General features: G+C 32.1%; 2 protein-coding genes across 4 annotated transcripts; one reads left to right on the top strand and one right to left on the bottom strand.

The window, feature by feature from the left end:
• Positions 1-574: 574 nt before the first annotated feature.
• On the bottom strand, positions 575-5,735 carry LOC122603391. Of its 2 annotated transcripts, none has more exons than XM_043776076.1 (8): positions 5,607-5,735; positions 4,680-4,890; positions 2,483-2,874; positions 2,147-2,396; positions 1,854-2,019; positions 1,675-1,777; positions 1,461-1,589; positions 575-1,255 (listed from the first exon to the last, which is right to left on the bottom strand). In XM_043776076.1, exons 2-8 carry the CDS (start codon positions 4,867-4,869, stop codon positions 761-763), a joined length of 1,725 nt encoding a protein of 574 aa, XP_043632011.1. In that variant the 5' UTR covers positions 4,870-4,890; positions 5,607-5,735; the 3' UTR covers positions 575-760. The 2 variants fall into 2 exon arrangements, with proteins under 2 accessions (XP_043632011.1, XP_043632013.1); XM_043776078.1 differs by having other exon boundaries at positions 5,600-5,735.
• A 4,873-nt stretch (positions 5,736-10,608) lies between these two features.
• LOC122605359 lies at positions 10,609-12,969 on the top strand. Of its 2 annotated transcripts, none has more exons than XM_043778285.1 (4): positions 10,609-10,810; positions 10,939-11,036; positions 11,128-12,385; positions 12,722-12,969. In XM_043778285.1, exons 1-4 carry the CDS (start codon positions 10,721-10,723, stop codon positions 12,791-12,793), a joined length of 1,518 nt encoding a protein of 505 aa, XP_043634220.1. In that variant the 5' UTR covers positions 10,609-10,720; the 3' UTR covers positions 12,794-12,969. The 2 variants fall into 2 exon arrangements, with proteins under 2 accessions (XP_043634220.1, XP_043634219.1); XM_043778284.1 differs by having other exon boundaries at positions 10,616-10,810; positions 12,719-12,969.
• Positions 12,970-17,453: the final 4,484 nt, after the last annotated feature.

Here is a 17,453-nt window from a genome sequence, read left to right on the forward strand (position 1 = left end):
GTTTTATTTGGTTAGCAAGACTCATGTATTCTTCAAATTTGATGATCTTCATTTCACAAGCTTTGTCTCCCATTCTTACATGCATGCTTAGCGACGGTCCTGGTGTCCATGGCTCGTGATTTGACTACACATATTTTTTCAATTCCAGGTCAATTTTTTGAACGTGTTCTAGTAAATGTTTAGTTGAATGTACTAAGCTTGCCATCCAAATGCAGAGTGTCGCGCCACATTTAGTAACCCAAATGTGTACACTGTTGGAAACCTCATGAGGCAACATAAAGCCTGTACAATTCAGTAATACATACGAGTATATCACAATGATATATGTGTAGTATATTACCTGTTAATGCACTACCTATCCATTCATTACACATCAGGAATTGGTTGTATGTAATTCAAGTTAAAATCTTTTCTTTAACACATCAATCAAACCAGTGATATGCAAATGAAGGAGAAAAAGTTACTGAGAAAATTGGAAGTGGAATTTGGGCAAAAAAGAAATGATGGTAGCAAAAAAGAAAGAAACAAGAAATACTCCTCACAGAAATCCAAACACACATACTCGACATGAAAATGAATTCCTCAATCTATGATAACATTTATTATATATGTTGTAAATTTTTTTTTTTATGCATAATTCTTTTGTACACTATACAAGAGGAAACTGAAAGATACAACTACTCGTACATATCCTAAGTCTAACTAGACTATCGACTATTACGAACCACGTTCAACATTTGCTACATTGAGAAATTCTTTTTCACCAAAACCGGTCTTTGTTAACGCTGAGGTAACCGGCCATTACCTTCCCACCAGTGTTTCTCATTCCATCTATCAGAAAACACCATGTAGAACCCAATGCTCCAATGAAGAAATCAGCTTCAGTTGCCATCAGGAAGTTAACAAGCGGATAATTAGTACTGGTTTCTCTACCGAGGCTTGCTTCATATACTGCCATTGTGATGTTTCCTACTTGGCGTCTCACGTCAGAGAAGTAGAACTTCCAATTTGCATACAGTGGTGTCTTATCAATCACTTCCTGCATCTCGGTGGAGAGCCAAATGCGTTCCAAATGAGGGAAACGATGTCTGATTCTGTTAGCAAGACGCATGTATTCTTCAAACTTAACCACCTTCATTTCACATGCTTTGTCTCCCATCCTTACATGTACACTCACCAACGGCCTTGGTGTCCATGGCTCGTGATTTGACCATACGTATTCTTCTATTGCAGACCTAGAAGCTTCCGTGTTCTCCTGCATTCACTTATTAGTTAAATGCCCATAATACCTTTAAATATCCAAAAAACAAAAGCGAAGTCATCATAGTGACAACAGTCAACGAGTAATATAACATGAGCTCTATTGTCTACCCAGAAAAGATCGTAATTTTAAATCTCTAAATTTTCAAGTCTTCGCGATGATCGTTTCCATACACAAACTAGTAACAAGTTAAATGTACCTCGTCATATTCTGAAATACGGTACGAATGAGCCAACTTGGCGGCTTCCCATCCAAATGCAGAGTGTCGTGCTATGTTTAGTAAACCACATGTGTACTCTGTTTGAAACCGCATAAGGTAACGCAAAGCCTGAATAAATGAGTAAACTTTTCAAAGGTATTATATGCATTTGATGAAATATCTAAAATAATTCTGTGATATGATCTTAAGCTACCTGTGCTCGCCACCATCTCTGGTCCATTTTCCTATGATACCCAATTAACTTGCCATTGATTTCAGTTGTTGGTTGCATGTAACTCCAAGGACTGCCCCATACTCTATCAAAGAATTTACCAAGTTAATGGTAAAAAAATGATGAAAACAACAAAATATAAGCTCATTATAAGCATCTACCGTGGGATAGAGCCAGTCCATATTTGCTTTGTTGTGTAATTTTCTTTCACCGTGACTATTCCGTTCTCCCACGCCCCTTTTTCGTTCACGAGCTCAAACGCTCGCTCCCTACATTCTTGTGATGTCTCCGGAAAAAAATAACATGACCAACTGGACCTCGATGGACCTAATGAGAGAAAAAAAACGAAAAGTAAACTTTTTAGACTCGTTTCAGTTTTGACCCGTTAGAGATGAAACATAACCAAAATCAACCATTTGATATATAAAATGCTTTTTATCTATAATTTGTTCACCTTTACAACCATCATGGTCAGCTCGATTATAATAATTGGTGACAAGTACCCTTTTTTCGTTAATGGCAATTGCAAGAAGCCCGGACATGCCAGCAAATTGGGCGCCCATACCAAATCCCGGTATTCTCTCCCAATCTGAAACAAGAAACCTCACATTTGGATCACTACAATTCACAGGATGTTGGTGCACCCATATATCGCGTTGCACTTTCCTTGTTAGCGGATAATTTTCTTCGTCAGACCCTTTTATCTGCAATGACCCGCCAGTAAATACTTCAAATGGGTTCCACCAAACGAAAAACAAAAAGCAACAAATTTGATGTAACCAACACATACCCATGGAGGGTAAGCACCTTTGGAGATGACTTGATGACTATTATACCCTTGTTGCTCATCTTTAGTTGATAAAGGGAAGTTATTCAAGAAACCTTTCCACATTGTCCATGGCGGTAATTCCCCATTTTCCATACGTTTATCGAGAAGCCGGTTGGCTTTATTCGTTGATTTACAGTTTTCCAAATGAGGAGGTGTAGGTACCTTAAATCCGTCAGTTTTTATGTTCTGTTGGAACAGATTTTCACCGGTGCTTGACTTGTTTAGCATTGCGCTCCAAGCCGAGTAGATTGTGTTGACTGGATCATTGACTTGGAGCTCGATAACATTTTGTGAAATCAACATCTTTTTGCCTGTTTGCTGTTTAGTGTCACATTCCCGGCCGGTAAATGCATCTAAAAAGTAATATCAATTCAAAGAACATAAGTATCTATCATTTCACAATTAGAACATGTAGCAAAAACATGAATGAGCCTCTATGATAAATAGTGAATGTATCATTTTATATTTAAATGATGATGATCACGTTATATTAATTCATGGAAAATGATCAATAATAAGTTGATTAAGAAGTGTCATAGCATGAATAACACTTAAAAGGGGATAACGTATGAAACTTCTAATAAAATTCCTTTTTTTTAGTATTTGTCACACCTAAGTACCTAACTTTGCTGATGTTCGCAATACATACGTATATGTTAGATTGTTAGGTGTTTGTCAAGGCCCAAGTGACAACACTAGTTTGATACGCAATTGACTTACGGTTACAGGCAGGTATGGAGCCAAAATAGTTTTCACTACGGACAGGCTAAGAGTTTGTTTATGGAGTTGCGCCCCGGATTCGTATTTTATAAAGCCCAAACCAAAAGTTACAACTAGATAGATTTTTAATGGCTCTGTTTTGTCTTTGATCCAGATGTTTCCAAAATATGCATACTGAGTGAATTGATTAGATATATACAAATGAAACCAAACCAAATTATAAATTTTATACGGTGGCCAAACCAAACAAACTTTTCTAGTCGCTATCTTATGTCACAAGGATGAACATGGCATGCCCATTTCTAGAGTTAAAGTTCTTAAATCCAGATCTAACTAGCATCAAGACTTGTACACATAATGAGAGATATTGTATACCTCTCTTGGACTTAGAAGATCGACCCACAAAAAAAAGATTCTCAGTATCACAGATATTTGGTAGAATGTCTTTTTCAAGAAAACATGTTATACCTAGCTAGCTAGCTAGCTAGGAGTATGTGCGTTTGTACAAAGGTAAAACATAATAAAAAGTCTTGACACGTACCACTAACATGATCGATATAATCAATTAATCATATGCAATTCTAGCTCAAGGACATCACTCGACTATACACCAAGTTATACTGATTGAATATGTAAAAGTAATTTCTTTTTTTTTTCTTTTTGGAAAGAAAATTATGAGGCCAATAAGGTAGTACCAACTTTAGTTTGCTTGAATCACACACCCTTGTGTGTTACTCAATTGTACAAATTTGACTAATGAAGTTTCTGTTTATCATACCATTATTATGATAGATTACACAAATGTCATTATCCAACTTAACACATACTCCATAATTATTTTACTCTATATTATAAACTACGTAATTATTAAAACATTGTTTAATATAAACCAAATAAATAAGCAAAGTGAAATTTAAGTTACGAATATTTTGACATTTTTTTTTTTAACGTTGATGTTTTGTGAATTACTACTTGAAAAAAAGAAGGTAAATAACTAAATATGAATGTAGACATGTCAATAAAGAAAGTACTACATTTATTGCATAACCAATCAAAAATAAAAACATGGCACTCCCTTTAGACTAACAAAAGTAGTAGAGAACAAAATCTTTTTAAAAAACGACACCCTGACCCGACCCAACCTGCAAAATATTGGCACACGTCCATTCATCATGCAAACTTGTTGTTTGTAGACTATTGAAAATAATAGTAATTTGAAAAAATATACTTAACTAAACAACAAAAATGTAAAATGGTTATATGAAAAATGATGGTTTATTAATAACTGATGTGGTGTAATGTGAGAGTGTTATGGACTTCGTCATAGCATCGCGTATGCTCTAATTTTTAGCACGTCAGTCAAATAGTCAAAGTGAATTGATGATGGAAGTATAGTAGTACAGTAATTAACTAGAAGCTAGGAAATGAGTTAACTTACTGAGGAAATAGGAAGTGGAATTAGGGGTGAACTCAAAAGAGCCAAAAGAAGTGAGGGCAGCAAGAAAGAGAGAAGTGAGACATACTCCACATAGAAATCCAAACACACATATTTTGCATGAAAATGAATTCCCCATTTGTAGAGCCTTCAATGACACTATCCTCTCCAATGATTTCCCATTTACCTCCATTAATTTTCTTTAATTACCATCCTGCATATTAAAGTAATTCGGTAAACAACATATACGTAACAATAGTAAACTGATAATTTTAATTATACTGAAAGTTTTGTATAAGGTAAAGAGTAGAAATTTGATACGAGTAAAATTTTATCGAAGTTTAATTAATTCAAAATAAAGATAACACCAACAAATACAACAAAAATTAAAAATAAATCAGAAACCTGGTTTAAAAATAAAATACGTACATGTTATCCATTTCATGTTTTTATACATATCTAAAATATATCATAGTATACATTTACTACAGATTAGAAGAAAAGAACTAATATTCAAACGCATACTTTGATTAATAATCTAGAACTTACAAGATTGGTATATCTATATTTCTTACAAAGAAAACTCCGGCCTATTCCTATATAAACAATAATCTACCAGAAAAAAATTCCAAAGAATGATATCAGATCAATAATTAACCAGAGCCGCTAATAGATTGCAAAACAGGCCAACTAGCACGCACATGAAATATGTAATCTTTTTATTAAAAATGATACCAGATAACTAATAACCAGAGCTAAGATGATGATCATAATGATTCATAACTTTTTATAAAAAAAAAAAAGAAGAAGAAGCATATTGACATAATTAATTAGTAACAACTGATGTAGTAATATAATATATACACTCAATACTCAATGTATGCATGTGTATGGGAAAGTATAGTCTTAATTAATTACAGTACCACATACAAATCAAGAGTTCTATATGTGCATGATGAATTTTTGAACAAACAAAATATATATCTTCAAATCTTCAATTCTTCTATCTATAGAACAACCAAAGTGAAGAGAAGAGAAGAGTCTTCTGGTGTATATGAAAGAAAGAAAGAAAGAAGAAAGGATTAGGTGGTATCATGTGTAGTTACATTTTAAGGGGAATATGTTCTTCAATGGATATGTGGGACCCACATTTTTTTTTTTTTCTTTACACTGAAACATCACATTCACTACTCTTTAAGGTTTCCTTTACAACTCCAAAGGAATCAAGTTGTGTAAAAAAGAAATAATTAATAGAAGCTAATTTTGAGGTTGTTGATGAAATCTTTTGTATCTCTGACGTTTTTCCAATGTACTCGTATTATTATTGATTATCATATCATACGAACTTACCTAGTTACCTTATACTTATTTTAATTTGAAGTTATAAATGATCAAGTGTTATTGGTTATTGCCGATAATTAACGTGTACATGCATATATATTTCGTAATGAATGAGACATTTTTGTCACACTTAAGTTACGTTTATCGGGTTCAAGTTCGAACTTTATTCGGACACTCCGTAACAAAATCGTTGAGTGAATCACATATAGAACTCATATTATAGATAAACAGCCGATCGAGAAGGGTTACGATTGGATTAATTTTATTATGATTTTCTTGTAATTAACATTATGAACTTTTCAACATTATGTGCTATAGTAGTGCGTGCTATATCTTTGTTTTGAAACAACAAGAAAGTCAAGATGATTCTGTTGTAATCACTTGCAATTTGTGCTATAATACTTGTATTCCATAGTAAAGGTAGATAACTAGCCGCAAATATCGTAAACCATTTATTTACACATTGCATTGCATCAAGTCAAACATGGGGTTGGGTAATTTCAGACTAATTCTTTTTTCAAGCTAGCTAGCTAGGTTCGCAAATGATATATCTAGCTCACAGCTGATTATAATCACATACGAGGACTAATTACCGTTCAGACAAAAAATATATAAACCTCCCAAAATAATCTTGCATAGGACATATATTATAAAAACAACAATATTACTCGTAATAAACAAAAACTTTTGATATTCATAACGTTTATGAATAACATCCAATACAAAACTAATTGTATCCTAATTAATTATAATGTAAGTTGGTATATAAATAAAAAGGCTTTTTTTTTTGTCTGATTTGAAAGTGAAAATAGGAAAAACACAATTAAAGTGAAAATGAATTTTTATATTCTTTATATCCTATAAATTGTAAAAAAAATAAAAGTGAGCTGAGAATGAAAAATGTTTGTTTTATTTTTTGTTGTTCTGATTTGGTTCATGAAATATACTTAGATTATTTATTAAAGGATCAAGTAACTAAACTATGTATTTTTGTTTGTTTGTTTTTCTCTTATTATGTCTATTAATTCTTTGATTAATTTTCCCTATCATTTGCATTTTCTATGATTTTCTATGATTAATTATGGTGTCGTTATATTTTTCTATTTTTCTCTAACATCCCAGTGTTAATTCGCAGTATTAAAACTTTCCTTTTAGTTGAAGATCATTAAACACCAAACCCCACTTACAAATTTTTGGTTCTTGAGTTGTCTAAAATCCTTTCTAAAATTATCTTAAGTAATTTTTGACCGAAACAATAACATTGATGGGTTTTTTTCTTTGTCATCTTGTAAAACTGGAGGTTCTATCCTATCTTGATAAAAGCTAGGAACACTCTCTTTACTTAGCTAGATTGAGATATGTTTGTTTATATCTCAATGACTCAATTTTACTTATACACCGTTGAAGTATCAAGACTCAAGACTTGTAAAACAACATTGATAAAAGCGAGAAACAGTCTCTTTACTTAGTTTGGGATACGACGGTTTACATCTCAATGACTCAATCTCACTTATACACCGTAGTACTAAGACCAAGACCTTCAAAACAACATTGCATGTTACTTATTTACTTACTCACTTGCTAATTTATAACCGCATTGACACAAGTCAGGTGAACTTCTATCAACTAACCTTGACGTGAAGTGTGTGCATAAATAATACTCGTAAATATTAAAATTTGTTGGGTATATTTAATTAACCTTTTTTTAATTTTATTTTTTCACATATATTTATTATTACCATTTCTCTTACTGAATTAGCCTTATTGGTGTGGATTGTGGAATGATTGGTATGGAAAAATTTTAATGTTACACGATCATGTGCATGTTTCCTGAATAAGCATGTGCCGCGTGTGCATTAAAGACCACGTGGACGGTCATCATCCTCTTGTGAACCAAATAAAATCTCTTCAAATGTGGCGTTAACAATTTTCACGTATCATTGTATGAACATCACATCGTACTTTTTATTTTTCCATTCGACCGTCCAAGATGAAGAGGATATTATTTGTGGACAAAAACAAATAAAATTTATAAAAACTAATATATCTCGGCTAGTATGATCCTTTATAACTTATATCCTATGTATAAAAGGAAAATTTACATATAACCTCAAAGTATGTCCTTGTATCTTTAGTCAATTACCAGCGTTGTTATATACAAACATTACTAATATAAGAATTAGTATATGAAATAAAAAAATACTTATACATTAAATATAAAAATATTCTTAAAAAAGAATTGAGATATTTAAATGTAAATACTGAATGATAAATTATATCAAGGTTTGTGGGGTTTTCAATAATACTGAAACTACCTTTAACACTAAACTTTTGAGTTTTCATATTTATATGAAACTATTCTCACACAATTACGTTTTTCTCTTTAATTTAACCAAAACACTATATTACATCGATCACCGTTGTTAAAATGTCATTATTTGTATTAATATATTATTTTGTTATTCTATGTTTTAATATAATCATATAAATTTTATTATTCTTATTAATTTGTAGTATTGCTACATGTTCTTCTGCTTTTTTTTTTGTTTTTTTTCAAAAGTGAATTCGAGGATTTGATATAAAAGTATTTTTATTAAACTAATAATATTATATATTGTTCGTATCCAAAACTTTGTCGTGTAAAAAACATATCCTAGCTATGACAAAGCGTGGATACGACAACCAGTTATATATCTAATTGTTACATTAACAATAATTGAATTGCAAATTCTTTAATACTTATAGTGCTTGATTAGATTAATCTAACCGATTTTCATAATAAAATAAACTACTACCGAGCGGTACGTAACAAACACGAAACACCCCGTTAGTGGGTCAACTGGTCAAGATTCAAGAGCCTTCTAAGCGTGCAAACAATCATTAAATTTCATTTTTAAAAAACATTTAGCTAAATTGTATTCGGCATGTTAATGTAACAATGTACGGTTAATTTGTTATTGTTTTAGGTGATGTAAAAATTTGTTTACAACTTATGTTTGAGAAAGACATATAGTTTATGGTAAAAAGTTTCCTGCATAAAGTAAGTTTATGATCACATTATTTAGCTGAATGCGAGGTGACAAAAGTAAGCTGGAAAAGGGAAGAAGAAGGTTGTTTGGATATGACAGCACATAACTAGAAGACAAGAAGTAATATGGTGACACAAACCAAAACATGCAAAAGTATGAATGAGACATCAAACGAAAATATAGTTTTTTAATTAGATCAAAAAAACGACTGGTGATTCTAGACATAAATGATAAATAATGCAGTATATGTATGGTGCACTTGGTGGTTCATCGTAGAGATCGCTAGGCATCTGCCATCTGGCATAGCGATGACACCATATCAGTAGGCGTTCAATGTAAGACGTCAACTGTTATCAAGTTGTTCTTATTGTTAAGGACTTAAGGGTGGGAATTTAGTAGGTCCAGCTTTTTCCCTTAGATAAAAGCATGATTAAATAAAAATTAAATAGTAAGTACTCGTAAAAGATTATTCCAGATGGAAATATGATGATAACGAGTGGTAAACTATGACATTTTTGTGACAGAAAAAATAAAATATAACTAATTAATATGAAACTATTTAAAAGTTCATAAAATTTGTCAACGAATTGGTGACATGTTATTACGGTTTTTCACCTTATATTTCATTTGAGTTCGAGCTTCTCTTTTTACATTTGTAGAGATAGATTATCGAGTGTTTTAACATTTATGTAGTTTAGCAATATGAGTACTACAATTTGATGTTCTATTTTTCATTTTTCTTTCTGTAAGATATTGTTTTCGATGTAATATCTTATTTTCTATTTTAATAAGTTTTATACAATCGATATTGTTTAGTTTATTAATTCCATGAAATGTAGCCCATTTGGTTTAGCGAGTCCGTTAGCCTAGTTACATTTTAGCTGGGCCAACAAAGTGTTCTTTGGGACATTGGGGTTAATTGAAATATATTTTTTTGAGTTGGCTTGTCTAGTAAGTAGTAACTTGGAAGTGAAAACTCAAGGTAAAAGAAGAAAAAAAATTAATTGTAGGATCTACTTTTATAGTTTAATTATTTTTGTGATTTACATTTTTTTAAAAGAACTTGAACCTAAAAGCGAATAAATACATAAAAAATTCGTTTATTATTTATTTTTGTAAATGTTTGATATGTTTTTGTAAACGTTCGATGTATATGAGTGGATGTGTTTAATGTTTATATTTACACAATATTTAGATTTCCCTTTTGAATTATTATAACTTTTTCTTAAGAATTTAGATATTTGTAAGGTTTAATCTATATTTTACTATATTCTCAAAACAGACCACTACCAAGTATACATTTTTTTCACAAAGAAAACAAAATTTTTTTAATAACCTAAAGAAAACAATTTTTTTTTTCTTTTTAATGGCCAAAACATCTTTTAGCCCCATCGCAACTCTTTCTCCCATATTCTCACAAGAATGGATTAATCCATTATCATTAACCTACTAAACATGATCGATGAGAAAAAGCCAAAATATAAAGTAAGGCCCTGGCCCCTATAAGAGCCTAATCAACCCAACGGTCACTTTTATTCAAACGCTCTCCAACTTGACCATCGTTTCCTTTTATACCTCTCGGAAACACACTTGCTTTTCCTCACTCCTATCTCTATCTCTATATCACATCTGTCTCTATCTCCCCCACTTCATTGAATTCCATAATCTTAACTCATGGGCTGCTTCTCATTATTTCCGTGTTTCAACAAACGAAATCTTAACAAATCTGTTTACAATCCATCTCTTCCTTCTTCTGTACATCAGGTACCCCCATTTCAATCCTGTATTTTTTTTCTTCTTTCTTTTTAGGCCGGTGTTTGGCTTATCGATTTTCGACAAGCCAAGTTTTTGTAGCTTATTTTCTGACCAATAATCTTTTTTTATTTGTTTAGGGAAATGAAGAGAGTTATTGCGAGTCTGATTTAATCAAGCTTCCGACACAAGGATCAACTAATCTTGGTTCAATTCAAATACCCATTTCGAAAGCCAGGTACTTTTTTTTTTTTTAATTAATTTCCTTTTGAAGCATTTTATCGAACACTTTGCTTGCGTGTTTTACTTTTTAGTAATTGAAATTTTAGGGAGGATAGTGAAAATCTGCTGGTCAATGATAGTGGTGGTGAACAGGTTGCTATAGATTTAGATATAAAGATTAATAATTTAGATGTTGAAAGTGAAGATTTTGAAAATGAAAATAAGGAGAGTGGAAAATTAGGGTTTCTTGTGCATCTAGAGAGTGAAAAAGAGAGGGAGATTGAAACGAAAAAAGGAAATGGAAAGTTGGGTGCTCTTGTGCAGATTGGGAATGAAAAGGAGATGAATTTAGAATATATAAATGTAGAAATTGATAATGTAGAGGTGGAGAGTGTAAAGGATAGGAAGATGGAACCGAAAGAAGCAGATGAAGGTCTTAGGGCTCATACGTTGGTTGAGAACGATAAGCAGATCGAGCAGAAAGAGGAAAGTCAATATGATGAGGAAAAGGAAGTGAAAACTGAAGAACGAAAAAATGAGGTTCAAAGTCGAGTGGTCTCAGAATCTAGTGTGTCAAGTTATATATCTTATCCACCAATGCATAGATACCATAATTATGTAATCAATGAAGATGAAGAAGAAGGTGAAGATCAGGTAGTAGTGATTCAGGAATCGTCATCCGAGTCTTTATTCTCTGTGTCAATTAATCCAAGGAGAAAGCAAAAGTATGGTGTGGTTGAAGTTGATGATGATAAAGAGGTCAACAGTCCCTTGAAAGTAAGTTCTTCGCCCAAAAGGCCTGAGGTGGATGATCAGAACCAAGTTATTGATTATCTATTGAATCCAATTGAGAATCTTGCTCAATGGAAAACAATAAAGGCAAGACCAATGCCTATTTTGGAACAACACCTAGAAAAAGAAAATGTCTGTTTAGAGCAAGAAGATATTCCGATCCAATTAACTGAAGAGCCTATCTCTAAAGTTTCTGATATGAAGGGGAAACGAAAGAACGACACTGCAGTAACTACAAGTCTTTCAAGTTGGTTGGTTGAACCTGAAAAGTCAACAGCAAGCAAGGAAGAGAGTCAATATTCTGCTGGGAATTCGTATGCATACTCTGATGGGGCAACTTCTTGGAAGAGCTTTGAAGATAGACCCATTTTAGGAGCTTGGACCATTAAGGAAGTGCGGCAGGTATCTGCAAGATCTTCTCCAAGAAAGTCACCTAGCCATGACCATGATGAGATGCCGATCATAGGAACTGTTGGGAGTTACTGGAGTCATACCGGACAGGCTACAGATTTTTCCAACTCCTGCAGCACATCTCCCATGGGAATGTCTGCAAAATCGAGAAGGAACAGAGAGGTAATATACTGTTATTTTGCGTTGCTTCTATCATATTGACTCGTAATGGCAAAATGGAATGGTTGGCAATGGGTCAAGGCCAAATCAGTAAACACTTTTTGATCTTAAAAATCTATAAAGAACTAACTTGTTAAGTTTAATCACAGAAATATATTATTGCAATGGTAACTCAAAACTTAATGCATTTGAATACATTACGGATTACTTTTCCTACCTGCTTGACCCATTCTCTATCAATTTTAAGTATATGGGTCAGAATTGCCACCTCTACATAATCCACATTAAGTGAACTTTAAATGTATTTCTTCTGATCAAGTATATCATCTTATGTAGAAGAAAGCATCAAGCTGTCACTCTACTCCCTATAAGAGACGGTTGGATAGAACATTTGACAGGACTGCTGTTTAGGTTACCTTATAAAATGTGTTTGGGCGGCTTTAAAAGTACAGTAATTTTCTGTTGTTTTTTGAGCATGATGATTAAATAAACGGGATGACAGTGTTTTCATCTCTAGTCTTACATTCCCTTTTTTTATGCTTGTGAATACTAGAAGCTGGTTTATATGTAATCTCATTTTGAATCCATTTTGCTTTTTGGATAATTTATATTAAAGTTGACAAGTCTTTGTAATATCAACCAATATCTATGTATGCAAAGTTATATTGCTTCATTATACTTGTCAATGTTAAAATTAGGACCTCTCCGGATGTAATGAATTGATATTTGGTTCGACATCCACCAAAATCTCTTCATAAGATGGACAGAAAGTAAAATGCTGAATTCGCCGTTTTTGCTTCGTTTAGGAACTCTAACTATCATTAATGCTAAATACACAGTGACATAATGTGGTTGCTAAACTTTCATAAGCTTTTCAAATGCAGCCTTCTACAAGAAGATTAATCAAACACGTAGTGATACTCTTCATGACCATACACATTATTATACCACATTACTGGAGTTGTCTTCAGCATTACCAAATTGATTGTGTGACAGATTGTTGGGATTATATATTCTACAATTCATCTGTATTCTGGCTATATTAACTCTTAAAAGGACATGGCTGCTAGTTCTGTTTTTTTATATGGTAGGTGTCAATTTAATGGGTATAACTGATAAAAATGCATTGCTGCATAATTTATTCATCACATAGTGGTTGTATTACTATCAATGGTATTGTGATATAGTTGGTTACCTTTATGTATCAATAGTTCTGGTTGAAATTTGTGAACTTCTCTGCAACTTCTTGCTAGAGTATGCAACAACTGATATCTTAATGCATAATAGCTTGTATATTTGGTGCTTACATCCGCTGTTGTGGGAGATTAATATATATATGTAATATTGGTATAACTTGTCAAGGAATCACAGTATTTAATAAGATATTCCTTATAATGTATCATCATAAAGTAAACTAAAAAGGATGTCACAAATGCCTGGAATGTGCATAACCAGGTAAATTCTCTATAAAAAAGTTTTAAGAGTACAAGAAATTTGCATTCGACAAAGCCAACTTTAAATGGGAGTAAAAAGACCTATGCCTTTACTTAGGAGGACTAAACACAATCAAGGCAAAGGTTATGAGAAACATAAGCAACTACTATGAAGAAATTCACTACAATCACCAACATCATCATCCTTATGCTTATGAAAAGAGAAAGCATAATTATTACCAGAAATCTAGACTGTGTTTGCGATTGCATACTTTATTCATGACTTAAAAATTGTGCTCAAAATAACCAACACTTTTCTGACTTAAAAACTTCATGTGTGTTTTCTGGCTAAAATAAATAAAATGCAGCTAGTAATCAAACACTTGAAACTTGGTTTTGGCTTTGGAAAAACACAAGATCACACACTTGAAAATGCCTATAATCCAAACTTTATAAAATCCAACAAACCCGAAACTCCTAACCTTCAATGACTGAAGGCAAGTAAGAACATCCATGGACCATGGATCGCCAAATTCCGACCTTGTTAGCTGCGAGTTTCCAACACTCGAATAACAAATACTGTACTAATCATGGTCTAACACTGAGAACAGAACACATGTGATGAGAGTTTCCAATTCCAACCCAAAGATACTAAATTTCATCAAGTAAAAATCTTACATAGCCAAAAATCACAACTTGTTGACTAATATTACAGTACAATTTGATACAAAATTAATTGAAACTACAAACAAAAATCCAAGATTTATCACATCCATCATAAATGGTCTAAACCAGATCAGGGTAGTAAAAATACTTTCACCAAAAAAATTACTACCACTATATCTATATATATGATATCATTATACTATAAGACAGATCCATACTCTTAGAAAAAGAATCATTCACCATTAGCAGTGATCTGAACTGGAGAAGAAGAAGAAGAAGAAATTCTCTGTGATCGTCTTTTGGGCTGAAAAACAGAGTCTTTAAACTTGGAAGGCATTCCACTCTGTCTTTTCCCTTTGGATTTCGAAATCTTTTTGGAAGTGATGATGAGATTGTCGAAATGGATGGGTCTTTTTCTTCTGGTAAGAATTCTGTGCTGAATGTACGGAACACCAATGATTGATCCGGCTGTAACTTGATGGATTGCTTTCACAAGTAGATTCAGACCTATACACCGTGAAGAAGAAGGTGATGATGATGGAAAGAATGATGATGAAGATGATGATGAAGAAGAAGCTGTAGATGACGCAATGGCTGAATGGTGAGTGATTGATGATGAAGAAGATGAACAAGTGTAATTGTTGGTTGTAGTACAAGATGTTTGCATTTTTTTGGGGTGTGATGTGAATCTGAATCTTGGATTTTCAAGAATGAAGAAGAAATGTGGCCTTTTACTTCTCCTCTATATGACTAGTCAAGTCCAACTACTATAATATTGGTCTCCATTCTAAAGAAATTTTTTTTTTTTTTTACTAAACTATCTTATGAATTATGATAAATTTGCTAAAAGTCTTACATGTTAAAATATTTAAGTAGATTATAGTTACTAAACTATCTCTAAAAACTTATTACAATAATGTACTGTATCAGCTATTGTCCATTATTTTACAAAAAATGTTGCAAAATAGTTATAAGTGACAACATTTTTCTCGTTAAAACAACTATATGATAGGTTATGTAATACCTTTTTACGTTTTATAAATATTTTTGGTTATATAAGTACCAATATAAGAACGCAATCTTCATCATGTGAGTGTTATGTTCGTATAAGGTATAGATGGACATAGGATAATATAATTAAGTTTTATCTAAATACAGTATATTATATTTAAAAAGGTTTTGATTAACAAATTTTATTTTTTAGGCGTTAGTTGCATATCCATATTATTAAACCGAATTGCTCTTGTTGTTTCTTTTCGCTGAAATCATACAATTGGTTTTTTGTGTCCACTAAAAATAAGTACATACAAACCACCATTGCTTTTAAGTTTTTTTTGATTTTTTGGTTTTTGGTTTGGTTTTCATTTTTAAACTATGGGCTAAGATGAACGTGGCTGGTTCTTTGATCAAAAAGAAGTTGGGCTTTCACGAATCTGGGCCAAATGCCTAGATCTGGTAAATAATCGTCAGTTCGTCACAATGGGGCAATGGGCTGGTGAAGCACCACTTAGGCACTTAACGTATTAATATTAACGAGATTAAGTACCCACACATTGTAGCAGTGAGATGGTGAGGGTGATAGGTCATAAAGAGTAATAGGTCATAGAATGTGATAGCCAAATGCCTTAGGAATTGAAAGAATAAATGATTTATGGAGAAGAAAGATTTTGAATGAATTGGGAGAATAAATGATTTATGGAGGAGAGAGAAAAAAATGATTGGTTGAGATTTGAGGAGAGGGAATGAGTAATATAATTATTTTAGGTAAATATATAATACATATGGGGCATTTTGGGAAAGTAAAATGTTGAAACTTAAATTTAGACAGAGACTTTTTGATTTATAATATAGTATAGATATAGACATTGATTATAGATATATCGATTTCAATTATTGTTCAAAGTATTTCGATAAGCATACTAAATTTCCGTTATTATGGTTGCTGATCAATGTTTACATAAGCTAGTATTGATATACTCATATACATACCTATTAATCGGATACTTTTTATGTCATATACGGCCACTTTTTTGGCTAATAAATTATTTGACTTGTTTGACTTATATATTAATTTCACTATTAACTAACACTACTATAAAGTAATCTTTCAAAAATTATTATTTAAAAAAGTTAACATATATGACAAAAACAGATGAGATTTCTAGATTACATGTAACTTCTAGCATAAATCTTCTAATCTTATCCAAGTATCATAGTACCACACCTTATAAATCCAGCGATCAACGAAGCTTTCCGGATTAAGACGTTGACCTCAACCATATTGACCTCAACCATATTATTTGAACTTAGGCTTTCCGAATTAAGACGTTTTTTTTATATCTTTTTGCTACAAGAAGCCCTATAAAGCCTCAAGAAGCCATGTACATTGCCCTAAGAAGCTTTATTGATAAAAAAACTTCTAGGCGTGGATTCCAAGGCGCTTAAAAAAAAGAGACGTGCGACAGTGCAGATTCCAAACAGCTATCTATGTTTTTTAATGTTTTTTTTTTCACTTTAACCCCTCTTGTTTCCTATATATACACATATTTAATATTTCACAACCATATTTTCACAACTATCTATCTATCTATCTATCTATCTTTCTTACAAATTTTTATACAATTTACACACAATTATTTACCTTATCTTTCATCTATGGCTATCCAATATATTTTCTATGTAACTTGATATGGCCTTTTTACAACATTGTAGCCACTTGTGAATATATTTTTCTTCTCCCAAAGTAGTCTTAAGTAGCTTTACAACTTTTCTTGTTAATTTATTTTGACATTTCGGATATATGCTCTAAAGTTTTGCACTAAATTATATAACATCTCCAATCTAAAATTTTGATGATTCTTTTTTGCAAACGTAAAAACTCAAGGGTAAAGAATTGTAAAAAACAAAATTTTATTAAACAAAACAGAAAACAAAATATAAAAAATACAAGTCTGGCCCACAAGAAAGACTTT

This window comes from Erigeron canadensis, chromosome 6, assembly GCF_010389155.1.
Source record: "Erigeron canadensis isolate Cc75 chromosome 6, C_canadensis_v1, whole genome shotgun sequence".
Taxonomy (NCBI): Eukaryota; Viridiplantae; Streptophyta; class Magnoliopsida; order Asterales; family Asteraceae; genus Erigeron; species Erigeron canadensis.

What these genes read in the sequence shown, in the direction of transcription:
- LOC122603391 (XM_043776076.1), bottom strand. Translation starts at nt 4,869, where the DNA reads ATGGAGGTAAATGGGAAATCATTGGAGAGGATAGTGTCATTGAAGGCT. An exon ending in TTCCACTTCCTATTTCCTCA is followed by an intron (nt 2,875 to 4,679) that starts GTAAGTTAACTC and finishes ATTACTTTTTAG; the next exon opens with ATGCATTTACCGGCCGGGAA. An exon ending in GTATTTCAGAATATGACGAG is followed by an intron (nt 1,256 to 1,460) that starts GTACATTTAACT and finishes AAGTGAATGCAG; the next exon opens with GAGAACACGGAAGCTTCTAG.
- LOC122605359 (XM_043778284.1), top strand. Translation starts at nt 10,721, where the DNA reads ATGGGCTGCTTCTCATTATTTCCGTGTTTCAACAAACGAAATCTTAAC. An exon ending in TTCCTTCTTCTGTACATCAG is followed by an intron (nt 10,811 to 10,938) that starts GTACCCCCATTT and finishes TTATTTGTTTAG; the next exon opens with GGAAATGAAGAGAGTTATTG. An exon ending in AATCGAGAAGGAACAGAGAG is followed by an intron (nt 12,386 to 12,718) that starts GTAATATACTGT and finishes CATCTTATGTAG; the next exon opens with AAGAAAGCATCAAGCTGTCA.